General features: G+C 47.2%; 1 protein-coding gene across 1 annotated transcript in view; it reads right to left on the bottom strand.

Moving 5' to 3' along the window:
* CDK15 (cyclin dependent kinase 15) overlaps positions 1-15,906 on the bottom strand; it is a 138,359-nt gene that overhangs the window by 110,086 nt on the left and 12,367 nt on the right. The window contains exon 4 of the mRNA XM_038749494.1: positions 10,468-10,547. Coding sequence (XP_038605422.1) covers positions 10,468-10,547 — 80 coding nt within the window. The remainder of the gene's footprint in view (positions 1-10,467; positions 10,548-15,906) is intronic.

Genomic DNA, 15,906 nt, shown 5'->3' with positions numbered 1-15,906 from the left:
TTGCCCAAGGTCTCCCAGCAGGCAGGTGAAGCCAGGATTAGAACCCAGGATCACAACCTGGAGAAGCGACGTGGCTTGGTGGATAGAGCACAGAAGTGGAAGTCAATCAATCAATCAATCAATCAATCGATCAATCGTATTTATTGAGCGCTTACTGTGCGCAGAGCACTGTACTAAGCGCTTGGGAAGTACAGAAGGACCTGGGTTCTAATCCTGGCTCTGCCACGTGTCTATGAGAAGCAGCGTGGCTCAGTGGAAAGAGCCTGGGCTTGGGAGTCAGAGGTCGTGTGTTCTAATCCCTGCTCCACCGCTTGTCAGCTGTGTGTGACCTTGGGCAAGTCGCCTAACTTCTCTGTGCCTCAGTTACCTCATCTGTAAAATGGGGATGAAGACTGTGAGCCCTGCGTGGGACAACCTGATGACCTTGTATCTCCCCCAGCGCTTAGAACAGTGCTTGGCACATAGTAAGCACTTAACAAATACTAACATTATTATTATTATTTGGAAAGAGCCCGGGCTTTGGAGTCAGAGGTCATGGGTTCAAATCCCGGCTCCGCCACATGTCTGTTATGTGACCTTGGGCAAGTTACTTAACTTCTCTGAGCCTCAGTTACCTCATCTGTAAAATGGGGATTAAGGCTGTGGGACACATGGGACAACCTGATCACCTTGTATCCCCTTGAGCGCTTAGAACATTGCTCTGCACATAGTAAGCACTTAATAAGTGCCATCATCATCATTATTATTATTATTACTTTGTGACCTTGGGCAAGTCACTTCACTTCTCTGGGCCTTGGTTACCTCCTCTGTAAAACGGGGATGAAGAGGATGAGCCCCATGTGGGATATGGACTGTGTCCAACCTAACTTGTAAATAATAATTGTGGTATTTGTGGGGTGGATACGAGCATATCGAGTTGGACACAGTCCCTGTCCCACGTGGGGCTCATCGTCTTAATCCCCATTTTACAGATGAGGTAACTGAGGCACAGAGAAGTGAATGGACTTCTCCAGTCACACCGCAGCAAGAGGTGGAGTCAGGATTAGAACCCATGACCTTCTGACTCTCAAACTCATGTTCTATCCATTACACCATGCTTGTATCTACCCCAGTGCTTCGAATTGTGCTTGGCACATAGTAAGTGCTTAGCAAGTATTCTGCTTCTCCTTCTTCTTTTTCTCCTCCTCCTCCTCTTCCCCTTCATCCTTCTCTTCCTCCTCCACCTTCTCCTCCTCCCCTTAATAACAATAATGGCATTTATTAAGCGCTTACTATGTGCAAAGCACCGTTCTAAGCGCTGGGGAGGTAACAAGGTAATCAGGTTGTCCCACGGGGGACTCACAGTCTTCATCCCCATTTTCCAGATGAGGTCACTGAGGCACAGAGAAGTGAAGTGACTTGCCCAAAGTCACACAGCTGACAATTGGTGGAGCCGGGATTTGAAGCCATGACCTCTGACTCCAAAGCCTGGGCTCTTTCCACTGAGCCACGCTGCTCCCCTTCATCTTTCTCCTTCTCCTCCTCCGAACTTCTCTGGGCCTCTGTTCCCTCATCTGGAAAATGGGGATGAAGACTGTGAGCCCCACGTGGGACAACCTGATTCCCTTGCATCCCCTCCAGCGCTTAGAATCAATCTATCGTATTTATTGAGCGCTTACTGTGTGCAGAGCACTGTACTAAGCACTTGGGAAGTACAAGTCGGCAACACATAGAGACAGTCCCTACCCAACAGCGGGCTCTTAACAAAAGCCATCATTATAATAATAATAATAATTATTATTATTATTAGTTATGAGAAGAGCAGCCTAGCTAGCTGGTAAGGGAATCCTTTCTGCCGGGATTTGAAGAAGGGAGTCCTCCTCCGCGTTGCCTAGTGATGGGGTATCCCCGGCCGACGGATGCGCCAGTGATACCTCGTCTCCGCGATCTGTGTTGGTGATGCGTGATTGCACAAAAGCCATCATTATAATAATAATAATTAATATTATTATTATTTATGAGAAGAGCAGCCTGACTAGCTGGTAAGGGAATCCTTTCTGCCGGGATTTAAAGAAGGGAGTCCTCCTCCGCGTTGCCTAGTGATGGGGTATCCCCGGCCGATGGATGCGCCAGTGATACCTCGTCTCCGCGATCTGTGTTGGTGATGCGTGATTGCGCAAAAGCCATCATTATAATAATAATAATAATTATTATTATTAGTTATGAGAAGAGCAGCCTGGCTAGCTGGTAAGGGAATCCTTTCTGCCGGGATTTGAAGAAAGGAGTTCTCCTCCGCGTTGCCTAGTGATGGGGTATCCCCGGCCGACGGATGCGCCAGTGATACCTCGTCTCCGCGATCTGTGTTGGTGATGCGTGATCGCGGGGAATGATCTCCATGTGGGCTGAGTGGCCCTTTATTTTTCCCGGGGCCCTTCGATTTTGATTTATGGCCCTGAAGTCCCACAGCAAAATGGGCCCTAAGAACCGGGCCTCGGAAGTTGCTTAGCCACCCACTCGTCGCTAAGCGGGTTGGAAAGTAGTGACCGGCCGGCCGGCCCCCCCGGGCGCTGAGGATTCGGACGTGGTTTTCATTAACCCAGTACAGAGTGAAGCATTCAACTAGGTAAATGAGTAAAATAAAGAAAGAAAACGGACAATTGAACGGGAAATTGCAAACACCTGGGCCGCGTGGTAAGTTCCTTAGCAACCGCACAGTAAAACCTCATTCGAAATCCCCAAATTGATCCAGATTGGGTTTCTCGGAGGCCTGCTGAGAACCATCTGTTGGCAGAGCCGGGAGGGAAGATTTCCAGACCAAATGCCCTCCGGGAGAGAATTCCAGAAACCGAGACCGGCGGTGGAGTAACGTCCAGAAAGGCCCAGATGGGCAACAGGTAGAGAAGCAGCGTGGCATAGTGGATAGAGCCTGTTCTTGGGAGTCAGAGGTCATAGGTTAGAACCTATGGGCCTCAGTTTCCTCATCTGGAAAATGGGGATAAAGACTGTGAGCCCCACGTGGGACAACCTGATTCCCTTGTATCCCCCACAGCGCTTAGAATAAGTAATAATAAATAATGATGGCATTTATTAAGCACTTACTATGTGCAAAGCACTGTTCTAAGCTCTGGGGAGGTTACAAGGTGATCAGGTTGTCCCGTGGGGGGCTCACAGTCTTCATCCCCATTTTACAGATGAGGTAACTGAGGCTCAGAGAAGCTAAGTGACTTGCCCAAAGTAACACAGCTGACAGTTGGCAGAGCCGGGATTTGAACCCATGACCTCTGACTCCAAAGAACACTAAGCTCTGAACAAAAGCCATCATTATTATTATTATTGTTATTATCCCAACTCTGCCACTTGTCTGCTGTGTGGCCTTGAGCAAGTCACTTCACTTCTCTGTGCCTCAGTTACCTCATCTATAAAATAGGGATGAAGACTGTGAGCCCCATGTGGGACATCCTGATCACCTTGTATCCCCCCCTCCAGTGCTTAGAACAGTACTTGGCACATAGTAAGTGCTTAACAAATACCGTCATTATTATTATTATTATTATTCTCTGGGCCTCAGTTACCTCATCTGTAAAATGGGGATTAAGACTGTGAGCCCTAAGTGGGACAGGGACTATGTCCAACCCGATTTGCTCATATCCACTTCAACGCTGTGCCTGGCATGTAGTAAGCACTCCACAAATACAGAGAAGCAGCGTGGCTTAGTGGAAAGTGCACGGGCTTGGGAATCAGAGGACGTGGGTTCTAATCCCGGCTCCACCACGTGGCAACTGTGTGACTTTGGGCAAGTCACGTCACTTCTCTGGGCCTCAGTTACCTCATCTGGAAAATGGGGATTAAGACTGTGAGCCCTAAGTGGGACAGGGACTATGTCCCACCCGATTTGCTCATATCCACTTCAACGCTCAGCCTGGCACGAAGTAAGCACTCCACAAATACAGACAAGCCGCATGGCTTAGTGGAAAGTGCACGGGCTTGGGAATTAGAGGACGTGGGTTCTAATCCCGGCTCCACCACGTGGCAACTGTGTGACTTTGGGCAAGTCACGTCACTTCTCTGGGCCTCAGTTACCTCATCTGGAAAATGGGGATTAAGACTGTGAGCCCTAAGTGGGACAGGGACTATGTCCAACCCGATTTGCTCATATCCACTTCAACGCTGTGCCTGGCATGTAGTAAGCACTCCAGAAATACAGAGAAGCAGCGTGGCTTAGTGGAAAGTGCACGGGCTTGGGAATCAGAGGACGTGGGTTCTAATCCCGGCTCCACCACGTGGCAACTGTGTGACTTTGGGCAAGTCACGTCACTTCTCTGGGCCTCAGTTACCTCATCTGTAAAATGGGGATTAAGACTGTGAGCCCTAAGTGGGACAGGGACTATGTCCAACCCTATTTGCTCATATCCACTTCAACGCTGTGCCTGGCATGTAGTAAGCACTCCAGAAATACAGAGAAGCAGCGTGGCTTAGTGGAAAGTGCACGGGCTTGGGAATCAGAGGACGTGGGTTCTAATCCCGGCTCCACCACGTGGCAACTGTGTGACTTTGGGCAAGTCACGTCACTTCTCTGGGCCTCAGTTACCTCATCTGGAAAATGGGGATTAAGACTGTGAGCCCTAAGTGGGACAGGGACTATGTCCCACCCGATTTGCTCATATTCACTTCAACGCTCAGCCTGGCACGAAGTAAGCACTCCACAAATACAGACAAGCCACGTGGCTTAGTGGAAAGTGCACGGGCTTGGGAATCAGAGGACGTGGGTTCTAATCCCGGCTCCACCACGTGGCAACTGTGTGACTTTGGGCAAGTCACGTCACTTCTCTGGGCCTCAGTTACCTCATCTGGAAAACGGGGATGAAGACTGTGAGCCCCATGTGGGACAACCTGATTACCTTGCATCTACCCTAGTGCTTAGAACAGTGCTTGGCATATAGTGAGTGCTCAACAAGTACCATCATTACTAAATACAATTATCATTATTATTATTATTAAGCAAATGCTTGGGTCCAAGCGAGTTGGTCGTTGATCTGGAGAGCAGCTGGTCTGTCTGTCCGTCTCCCCCCATTGCAGCGGGGTTCAGTCGCGGACCCCTCTGTGTCGGGGCCTTGAGATTTCGATTCCAGCCCCCTCCACCATGGCCCTAGCCCCTAAGGGTCCAGTGATGATCATCCACCATAAATGGTATTTATTGAGCACTTACTATGTGCAGAGCACTGGACTAAGCGCTTAGCGGGGGGACAATCCAACAGTGCTGTTTATTGAGCGCTTACTATGTGAAGAGCACTGAGGCCAATACAACATTCCCTTCCCTTAACAAGGTGACAGTCTAGAGGGATGGGGACAGGCACTACAAGAGAGTTGGTAGAAATATGTTCTTCGCCCACACATTTCCTGTTTATTCATTCATTCAGTCAAGATATAATATTTCTTATAATTTTATATATATGTATATAATATATGGTAGTTATGACACTTGTTAAGCTCTTACTATGTGCCAAGCCCTGGTCTAAGTGCTGGGGTAGAGACGGGTTAATCAGGTTCAATGCAGTCCCTGTCCCACGTGGGACTCATTCTCTTAATCCAGCGTGGCTCAGTGGAAAGAGCCCGGGCTTTGGAGTCAGAGGTCATGGGTTCGAATCCCGGCTCTGCCACATGTCTGCTGTGTGACCTTGGGCAAGTCACTTAACTTCTCTGAGCCCCAGTTACCTCATCTGTAAAATGGGGATTGACTAAGAGCCCCCCATGGGACAAACTGATCATCATCATCACCATCAATCGTATTTATTGAGCGCTTACTGTGTGCAGAGCACTGTACTAAGCGCTTGGGAAGTACAAATTGGCAACATATAGAGACAGTCCTTACTCAACAGCGGGCTCACAGTCTAAAAGGGGGGAGACAAAACCAAACATACTAACAAAATAAAATAAATAGAATAGATATGTACAAGTAAAATAAATAAATAGAGTAATAAATATGTACAAACATATACAGGTGCTGTGGGGAAGGGAAGGAGGTAAGATGGGGGGGATGGAGAGGGGGACGAGGGGGCTTTGCACGTAGTAAGCGCTCAATAAATACGATTGATGATAATACACGTTTTAGAGACATGTACATATGTACTGTGGAGTTGGGAATGGGATGAATATCCAATATTCAAAGGTCACAGGTCGAAGTGCACACATGACGAAGAAGGGAGAGTGAGCCTGGGGAAAGAGAGCTTAATTGCGGAAGAATTAATTAATTGATGCCTGTCTACTTGTTTTGTTTTGTTGTCTGTCTCCCCCTTCTAGACTGTGAGTCCATTGTTGGGTAGGGATTGTCTCTATCTGTTGCCAAACTGTACTTTCCAAGCGCTTAGTACAGTGCTCTGCACACAGTAAGCGCTCAATGAATATGACTGACTGAATGAATTAATTAATTAAATTCCTGTTCTCCCTCCCCCTTAGACTGTGAGCCCTGGGTGGGACAGGGACGGTGTCCAGTCTGATTATTTTGTATTTACTCCAGCGCTTAGCATAGTGCTTAGCACATGGTAAGCCTTTGGGAAGCAACATGGCCCAGTGGAAAGATGGGTTCAAATCCCCACTCCCCCGATTGCCAGCTGGGTGACTTTGGGCAAGTCATTTCACTTCTCTGGGCCTCAGTTGCCTCATCTGTAAAATGGGGATTAAAAACTGGGAGCCCCCCGTGGGACAACCCGATCACCGTGTGATCTCCCCAATGCTTAGAACAGTGCTTTGCACATAGTAAGCGCTTAACAAATACTACCATCATCATCATCATCTTGGCCCTGGGAGGCAAAGAAACTGGGTTCTAATCCTGCCACTTGTCTGCTGGGTACCTTGGGCAAATAAATCACTTCACTTCTCTCTACTTCAGTTTGCTCATCTGTAAAATGGGGATTAAGACTGTGAGCCCCACATAGGACAGAGACTGTGTCCAACCTGATTAGCTTGTATCCACCCCAGCGCTTAGTACAGTGCCTGGCCCATAATTCATTCATTCAGTCAGTCAGTCAGTCAGTCATATTTATTGAGCGCTTACAGCGTGGCTCAGTGGAAAGAGCCTGGGCTTTGGAGTCAGAGATCATGGGTTCGAATCCTGGCTCCGCCAATTGTCAGCTGTGTGACTTTGGGCAAGTCACTTCCCTTCTCTGTGCCTCTGTTACCTCATCTGTAAAATGGGGATGAAGACTGTGAGCCCCACGTGGGACAACCTGATCACCTTGTAACTTCCCCAGTGCTTAGAACAGTGCTTTGCACATAGTAAGCGCTTAATAAATGCCATTATTATTGTTATTATTATTCAGAGCTATGTACCAAGTGCTAATAAGTGCATAAGAAATACCATTAAAAAAAGTCGATCAGCAAATAATATTAACACTGAGAAGCAGTGTGGCTTAGTGGATAGAGCAAAGGCTTGGGAGTCAGAAGGACCTGGGTTCTAATCCTGGCTCCACCACTTGTCTGCTGGGTGACCTTGAGCAAGTCACTTGCCTTGCCTTGGGCAAGGCAAGTTAAGCGCTTAGTACAGTGCTCTGCACATAGTAAGCACTCAATAAATACAATTGATGAAGTCACCTGCCTTCTCTTGGCCTCAGTTACCTCATCTGTAAAATGGGGATTAAGACTGTGAGCCCCGTGTGGGACAGGGACTGTGTCCAACCTTGTATAATAATGAGAGCATTTATTTATTCATTCATTCATTCATTCGATTGTATTTATTAAGCGCTTACTGTGTGCAGAGCACTGTACTAAGCGCTTGGGAAGTACAATGCAGCAAATAAAGAGAGACAATCCCTGCTCACAACGGGCTCACAGTCTTGGCGGGGGGACAGACATCAGTACAAGTAAATCAATCAATCAATCAATCAATCGTATTTATTGAGCGCTTACTGTGTGCAGAGCACTGTACTAAGCACTTGGGAAGTACAAGTTGGCAACATATAGAGACAGTTCCTACCCTAAGCGCTTACTATGTGCAAAGCACTGTTCTAAGCGCTGGGGAGGTTACAAGGTGATCCCACCTCCCCCACATGTCTGCTGTGTGACCTTGGGCAAGTCACTTCACTTCTCTGGGCCTCAGTTCCCTCATCTGTAAAATGGGGATTAAGACTGTGAGCCCCACACGGGACAACCTCACCTCCTTGTGTTCCCCCCCAGCGCTTAGAACAGTGCTTTGCACATAGTAAGCGCTTAACAAATACCAACATTATTATTATTATTATTATGAAAAGGAGAGCAGCGAGTCAGGCAGGAGTCGAACCAACAATCTTCCGATCCGTAGTCAGACGCGTTATCCATTGCGCCACTGGGTATCTACCCCACCCATTAGAACAGTGTCTGATACATAGCAAGTGCTTAACAAACACCAAATTAAAAATTAGCACCCTACCTCACCCTATGTGGGGATCAGTCATGGAAAGTGAGGACAAAACGCCTGGAAAATAGAACAAGGCTAAAGAGGCAGCGATGCCCGAGAAGCAGGATCAATCAATCAATCAATCAATCGTATTTATTGAGCGCTTACTATGTGCAGAGCACTGTACTAAGCGCTTGGGAAGTACAAATTGGCAACATCTAGAGACAGTCCCTACCCAACAGTGGGCTCACAGTCTAAAAGGGGGAGACAGAGAACAAAACCAAACATACTAACAAAATAAAATAAATAGGATAGATATGTACAAGTAAAATAGATAAATAAATAAATAAATAGAGTAATAAATATGTACAAATATATATACATATATACAGGTGCTGTGGGGAAGGGAAGGAGGTAAGATGGGGGGATGGAGAGGGAGACGAGGGGGAGAGGAAGGAAGGGGCTCAGTCCGGGAAGGCCTCCTGGAGGAGGTGAGCTCTCAGCAGGGCCTTGAAGGGATGAAGAGAGAGAGCTTGGCGGATGGGCAGAGGGAGGGCATTAGTGGATAGAGCCCGGGCCTGGGTGTCAGAAGGTCCCGGGTTCTAATGATGATGATGGCATTTATTAAGCGCTTACTACATGCAGGGCACTGTTCTAAACTCTGGGGAGGTTACAAGGTGATCAGGCTGTCCCACGTGGGGCTCGCAGTCTTCACCCCCATTTTACAGATGAGGGAACTGAGGCCCAGAGAAGTGAAGTGACTTGCCCGAAGTCACACAGCTGACAAGTGGCGGAGCCGGGATTTGAACCCATGAGTTCTAATCCTGGCTCCGCCACTTGTCTGCTGTAGGACCCTGGGCGAATCACTTCACTTCTCGGTGTTTAAATTCCCTCATTTATAAAGTGTGGGTTAAGACTGTGAACCCTATGAGAAGCAGCATGGCTCACTGGAAAGAGCCCGGGCTTTGGAGTCAGAGGTCATGGGTTCGAATCCCGGCTCCGCCACACGTCTGCTGTGTGACCTTGGGCAAGTCACATAATGATAATTGGCATTTGTTAAGCACTTACTATGTGCAAAGCACTGTTCTAAGCGCTGGGGAGGATACAGGCTGATCAGGTTGTCCCACGGGGGGCTCACAGTCTTCATCCCCATTTTACAGATGAGGTAACTGAGGCCCAGAGAAGTGAAGTGACTTGCCCAAGATCACACAGCAGACATGCGGCGGAGTCGGGATTGGAACCCATGACCTCTGACTCCAAAGCCCGGGCTCTTTCCACTGAGCCTCGCTACTTAACTCCTCTGAGCCTCAGTTACCTCATCTGTAAAATGGGGATTAAGATTGTGAGCCCCGCAAGGGACAACCTGATCACCTTGTATTCCCCTCTAGTGCTTAGAACAGTGCTTTGCACATAGTAAGCGCTTAATAAATGCCATTATTATTATTATTATGTGGGGCAGGGACTGTTTCCAACCATCATCTTGTATCTACCTTGGCGCTTAGAACAGTGCCTGGCCCATAGTAAGTGCTTAACAAATGCTATTATTATTAGTACCTCACCGTACCTCGTTCTCGCCTGCCCCGCCATCGACCCCCGGCCCACGTCATCCCCCGGGCCTGGAATGCCCCCAATCCCTCTGCCCATCTTCCAAGCTCGCTCTCTTCCTCCCTTCAAGGCCCTACTGAGAGCTCACCTCCTCCAGGAGGCCTTCCCAGACTCAGCCCCCTCCTTCCTCTCCCCCTCCTCCCCCCTCCATCCCCCCGCTCCTTACCTCCTTCCCTTCCCCACAGCACCTGTATATATGTTTGTACATATTTATTACTCTATTTATTTATTTTACCTGTACATATCTATTCTATTTATTTTATTTTGTCAATATGTTTGGTTTTGTTGTCTCCCCCTTCTAGACTGTGAGCCCACTGTTGGGTAGGGACCGTCTCTATATGTTGCCAACTTGGACTTCCCAAGCGCTTAGTCCAGTGCTCTGCACACAGTAAGCGCTCAATAAATACGATTGATGATGATGATGATGATAGTAGTAGTAGTTCAGTCTCCCGCAGAGGGGTCAGATCAATAGGAGCTCAGTCTGGGTCAAGACAGCAAATCATTTGCTTACTCACCTTCCCGGATGGCGGTAAAAGGAACTCCTTCCTCCGCGTTCATGCTGATGACTTTCAGAGCTACTAGCTGGCCGTTGATCCTGCAGGGGTGGAATGAAAGGACACACATCCACACCCACGGACACCACACAACACAAACACGCATACACACACACCCCTTTAGTACTTTTCAATCGGAGCGGGGACTTTACGGGAGCTGGGAACTGGGCTTTGGAGAGGGAACAAGCCAGGATGTCGCCGTTTTGGGCCTCCTTATTTATTTTATTTTGTTAGTATGTTTGGTTTCGTCTCCCCCTTTTAGACTGTGAGCCCACTGTTAGGTAGGGACTGTCTCTATATGTTGCCAATTTGTACTTCCCAAGGGCTTAGTACAGTGCTCTGCACACAGTAAACGCTCAATAAATACGACTGATGATGATGATGATGACTGGAAACGCCGAAGCACCTTGGAAGAGCTGGGGTGACGGGATCAGGAATCCACCCCCTCAGACTCTGAACGTCAACGGCACCTTTGGTGCTCATCCAGATGGTCCCCGTCAGCCAACGACCCCCCTGAGAATCAGGATCGTCACTCCTTGCCATCGGAATCCGCTGCCGAAAGATTCCTGGAGCCGCTCCAGACTCCCTGGAGATGCTTTTTAACCTAATCTAAAACCGGCTTCTCTGAAATAGAGCTAACCAAGATTTTCCTAGAAATCCCTAATTTTCTCCAGTAGAGAGAGGAAAGCAATTGCCATCGGAAGCGTTTCCCTGAATCGGCCTTGGACAGGTGTTACCAAATGGGCCCGGCATTATTTTCCTCTTCTTGCTGTTCAGTGAGGGTCTGGCAGCACACCCTCTGAACCCCTCATGAGAAGCAGCGTGGCTCAGTGGAAGGAGCCTGGGCTTTGGAGTCAGAGGTCATGGGTTCAAATCCCGGCTCCGACTCATGTCAGCTGTGTGACTTTGGGCAAGTCACTTAACTTCTCTGTGCCTCAGTTACCTCATCTGGAAAATGGGGATTAAGACTGTTAGCCCCCCTGTGGGACAACCTGATCACCTTGTAACCTCCCCAGCGCTTAGAACACTGCTTTGCACATAGTAAGCGCTTAATAAATGCCATTAAAAAAAACCCAAAACCCTAAAACTGAGGGGAGGAGCTCCATCATCCCTCTGCAACTCCCTGCACCCCCCCACCCCTGCAACTAATTCCATCCTGACTCTGACCCTGGCCTGGAAAATGACCATAATAAAGCAGCATGGATCAGTGGAAAGAGCCCGGGCTTGGGAATCAGAGGTCATGAGTTCTAATCCCGGCTCCGCCACTTGTCAGCTGTGTGACTTTGGACAATCAATCAATCAATCAATCAATCGTATTTATTGAGCACTTACTGTGTGCAGAGCTCTGTACTAAGCGCTTGGGAAGTACAAGTTGGCAACACGTAGAGACAGTCCCTACCCAACAGTGGGCTCACAGTCTAGAGGGCAAGTAACTCAACTTCTCTGTGCCTCAGTTACCTCATCTGGAAAAAGGGGATGAAGACTGTAAGCCCCATATAGGACAAACTGATTACCTCGTATCCCCCCGCAGCGCTTAGAACAGTGCTCAGCACATAGTAAGCGCTGAATAACATTGCTTGGGCACATAGTAAGTGCTTAACAAATACCATCGTTATTATTATCTCCCCCTCTAGACAGTAAGCGCCTTGTGGGCAAGGTTCACATCTATGGACTCTGTTGTATTATACCGAGAACCTAGTATAATTCTCTGCGCACAATAAGTGCTCAGTAAATACTTCTGCTCCTCTCAGGATGGCACCTGGAGAGTTTCCAGTCCTCTACCAGTCTCGACTATGGGAGGGAGAGTGAAGCAAAGGCCTACCCATTTCCATTCCTAGCTTGGCCACTGGCTAGCCAGTAGACTGTGAGCCCACTGTTGGGTAGGGACTGTCTCTATATGTTGCCATCTTGTACTTCCCAAGCGCTTAGTACAGTGCTCTGCACACAGTAAGTGCTCAATAAATATGATTGATTGATTGATTGGATGGCAATCTGCTGCAAGTCAAAACTCACCCATGCTGGGCAGCAGCAACTTGGGTAGGGACCATCTCTATATGTTGCCAACTTGTACTCCCCAAGCACTTAGTACAGTGCTCTGCACACAGTAAGCGCTCAATAAATACCATTGATTGATTGATTGATTGATTGGATGGCAATCTGCTGCAAGTCAAAACTCACCCATGCTGGGCAGCAGCACCTTGGGTAGGGACCATCTCTATGTGTTGCCAACTTGTACTCCTCAAGCGCTTAGTACAGTGCTCTGCACACAGTAAGCGCTCAATAAATACCATTGATTGATTGATTGATTGATTGGATGGCAATCTGCTGCAAGTCAAAACTCACCCATGCTGGGCAGCAGCAGCTTGGGTAGGGACCATCTCTATATGTTGCCAACTTGTACTCCTCAAGCGCTTAGTACAGTGCTCTGCACACAGTAAGCGCTCAATAAATACGATTGAATGAATTTTTACCAAGAAAACTCTATGGATCCACGACCAGAACGACTGCAGATGGAGGGGGGGCATTCTGGGAGAGATGCATCGATGGCGTCGCTATGGGTCGGACCCGACTCGACAGCGTAAGACAACAATAACAACAAATATCTCTGACTGATCGATTGGTTGTACATTATTATTAATATATTGTTATATATACATATATGTTTGTGCATATTTATTACTCTATTTACTTTACTTGTACGTGTTTCTTCTGTTTATTTTATTTGGTTTATATGTTTCGTTTGGTTGTCCGTCTCCCCCTTCTAGACTGTGAGCCCACTGTTGGGTAGGGACCGTCTCTATATGTTGCCAGCTTGAACTTCCCAAGCGCTTAGTACAGTGCTCTGCACACAGTAAGCGCTCAATAAATACGATTGAATGAATTTTTACCAAGAAAACTCTATGGATCCACAACCAGAACGACTGCAGATGGAGGGGGGGGCATTCTGAGAGAGATGCATCGATGGCGTCGCTATGGGTCGGACCTGACTCAACAGCGTAAGACAACAATAACAACAAATATCTCTGATTGATCGATTGATTGTACATTATTATTAATAGATTGTTATATATACATATATGTTTGTGCATATTTATTACTCTATTTATTTTACGTGTACGTGTTTCTTCTATTCATTTTATTTGGTTTATATGTTTTGTTTGGTTGTCTGTCTCCCCCTTCTAGACTGTGAGCCTGCTGTTTGGTAGGGACCGTCTCTATATGCTGCCAGCTTGTACTTCCCAAGCGCTTAATACAGTGCTCTGCACACAGTAAGCGCTCAATAAATACGACTGAATGAATGAATGAATGAATGATTGAAGCAGGGCCCCTCCATGTCCTGCATTCCCTCCCATCCCCCCCACCAAGTCATGCCCTCTCTCTGCTTCCGAGAAAAATTTTGCCCCTCGGCTTGTCAATACCAATGACAGAAACATGCTTGGTACATGTAAGGGCTGACATTTCAAGACCGTAAGCCCGTTATGGGCAGGGATTGTCTCTCTTTATTGCTGAATTGTACTTTGCAAGCGCTTAGTACAGTGCTCTGCACACAGTAAGCGCTCAATTGCAGGGATTGTCTCTCTTTATTGCTGAATTGTACTTTGCAAGCGCTTAGTACAGTGCTCTGCACACAGTAAGCACTCAATTTAGAGAAGCAGCGTGGTTCAGTGGAAAGAGCCCGGGCTTTGGAGTCAGAGGAGATGGGTTCAAATCCTGGCTCCGCCACTTGTCAGCTGTGTGACTTTGGGCAAGTCGCTTCACTTCTCTGGGCCCCAGTTCCCTCATCTGGAAAATGGGGATGAAGACTGTGAGCCCTCTCGTGGGACAACCTGATCACCTTGTAACCTCCCCAATGCTTAGAACAGTGCTTTGCACATAGTAAGCACTTAATAAATGTCATCATTATTATTATTATTATTAATAAATATGATTGAATGAATGAATGAATAAATATAATTGAAACAGCGTGGCTCAGTGGAAAGAACCCGGGCTTTGGAGTCAGAGGTCATGGGTTCAAATCCCGTCTCCACCAATTGTCAGCTGTGTGACTCTGGGCAAGTCACTTAACTTCTCTGTGCCTCAGTTACCTCATCTATAAAATGGGAATTAAGACTGTGAGCCCCCTGTGGGACAACCTGATCACCTTGTAACCTCCCCAGCGCTTAGTACAGTGCTTTGCACATAGTAAGCGCTTAATAAATGTCATTATTATTATTATTATTATTGAATGAATTGAATGAATGTTAGGTGATTTGGGTGATTTGGGTGTTAGGTGATTAGGAGAAGCAGCGTGGCTCAGTGGGAAAGAGCCCGGGCTTTGGAGTCAGAGGTCATGGGTTCAAATCCCAGCTCCGCCAATTAGCTGTGTGACTTTGGGCAAGTCACTTAACTTCTCTGGGCCTCAGTTACCTCATCTGTAAAATGGGGATGAAGACTGTGAGCCCCCCGTGGGACAACCTGATCATCTTGTAACCTCTCCAGCGCTTAGAACAGTGCTTTGCACATAGTAAGCGCTTAATAAATGCCATTATTATTGTTATTATTTGGGTCCTGTTGGAGTAATCTGGGAGGGTTTCGTGGAGAAGGTGGAGGCCCTTGGGGGCAACAGACTGGATCTATAACTCATCTGCATACTTTAATTTCCTCAGCACTTTGTACAATGATTGGGTACAGGAGGGGAGCTTAATGAACACTACAATTACTGCAGCTTCTTTTACTGCTACTACCATTATTACTACTACTATTTCTGTTACTTAGTACTACTTCTACTACTATCGATCAATCAATCAGCAGTATTTCTTGAGCACTTATTGTGCACAAAGCACTGTACTAAGCGCCTGGAAGAGTACCATTCAACAGAGTTGACTGACACATTCCCTGCATACAGTGAACTTACAGTAGAAGGGGAGACAGGCATGAATATAAATAAATGAATTATGGAAATGTACTTAAGTGCCTTGGGGCTGAGGATGGGGTGAATATCAAGGGTGCAAAGATTACAGATCCAAGCACATAGAATGTTGCCAACTTGTGCTTCCCAAGCACTTAGTACAGTGCTCTGCACACAGTAAGTGCTCAATAAATACGATTGAATGAATGAATGAATGAGGAGATGTGATTTTATTAATAATAATAATGATGGCATTTGTTCCAAGCACTGTTCTAAGCGCTGGGGTAGATACAATCAATCAATCAATCAATCAATCGCATTTATTGAGCGCTTACTATGCGCAGAGCACTGTACTAAGCACTTGGGAAGTACAAATTGGCATCACATAGAGACAGTCCCTACCCAACAGTGGGCTCACAGTCTAAAAGGGGGCTCACACTCTAAAAGGGAGGTTACAAGGTGATCAGGTTGTCCCACGTGGGGCTCACAGTCAATCCCCATTTTACAGATGA

The sequence above is a fragment of the Tachyglossus aculeatus genome, chromosome 7 (genome assembly GCF_015852505.1).
Source record: "Tachyglossus aculeatus isolate mTacAcu1 chromosome 7, mTacAcu1.pri, whole genome shotgun sequence".
NCBI classification, from domain to species: Eukaryota; Metazoa; Chordata; class Mammalia; order Monotremata; family Tachyglossidae; genus Tachyglossus; species Tachyglossus aculeatus.
Note: the sequence above shows the minus strand (reverse complement) of the source record. Positions and strands in the feature narration are given on the sequence as shown.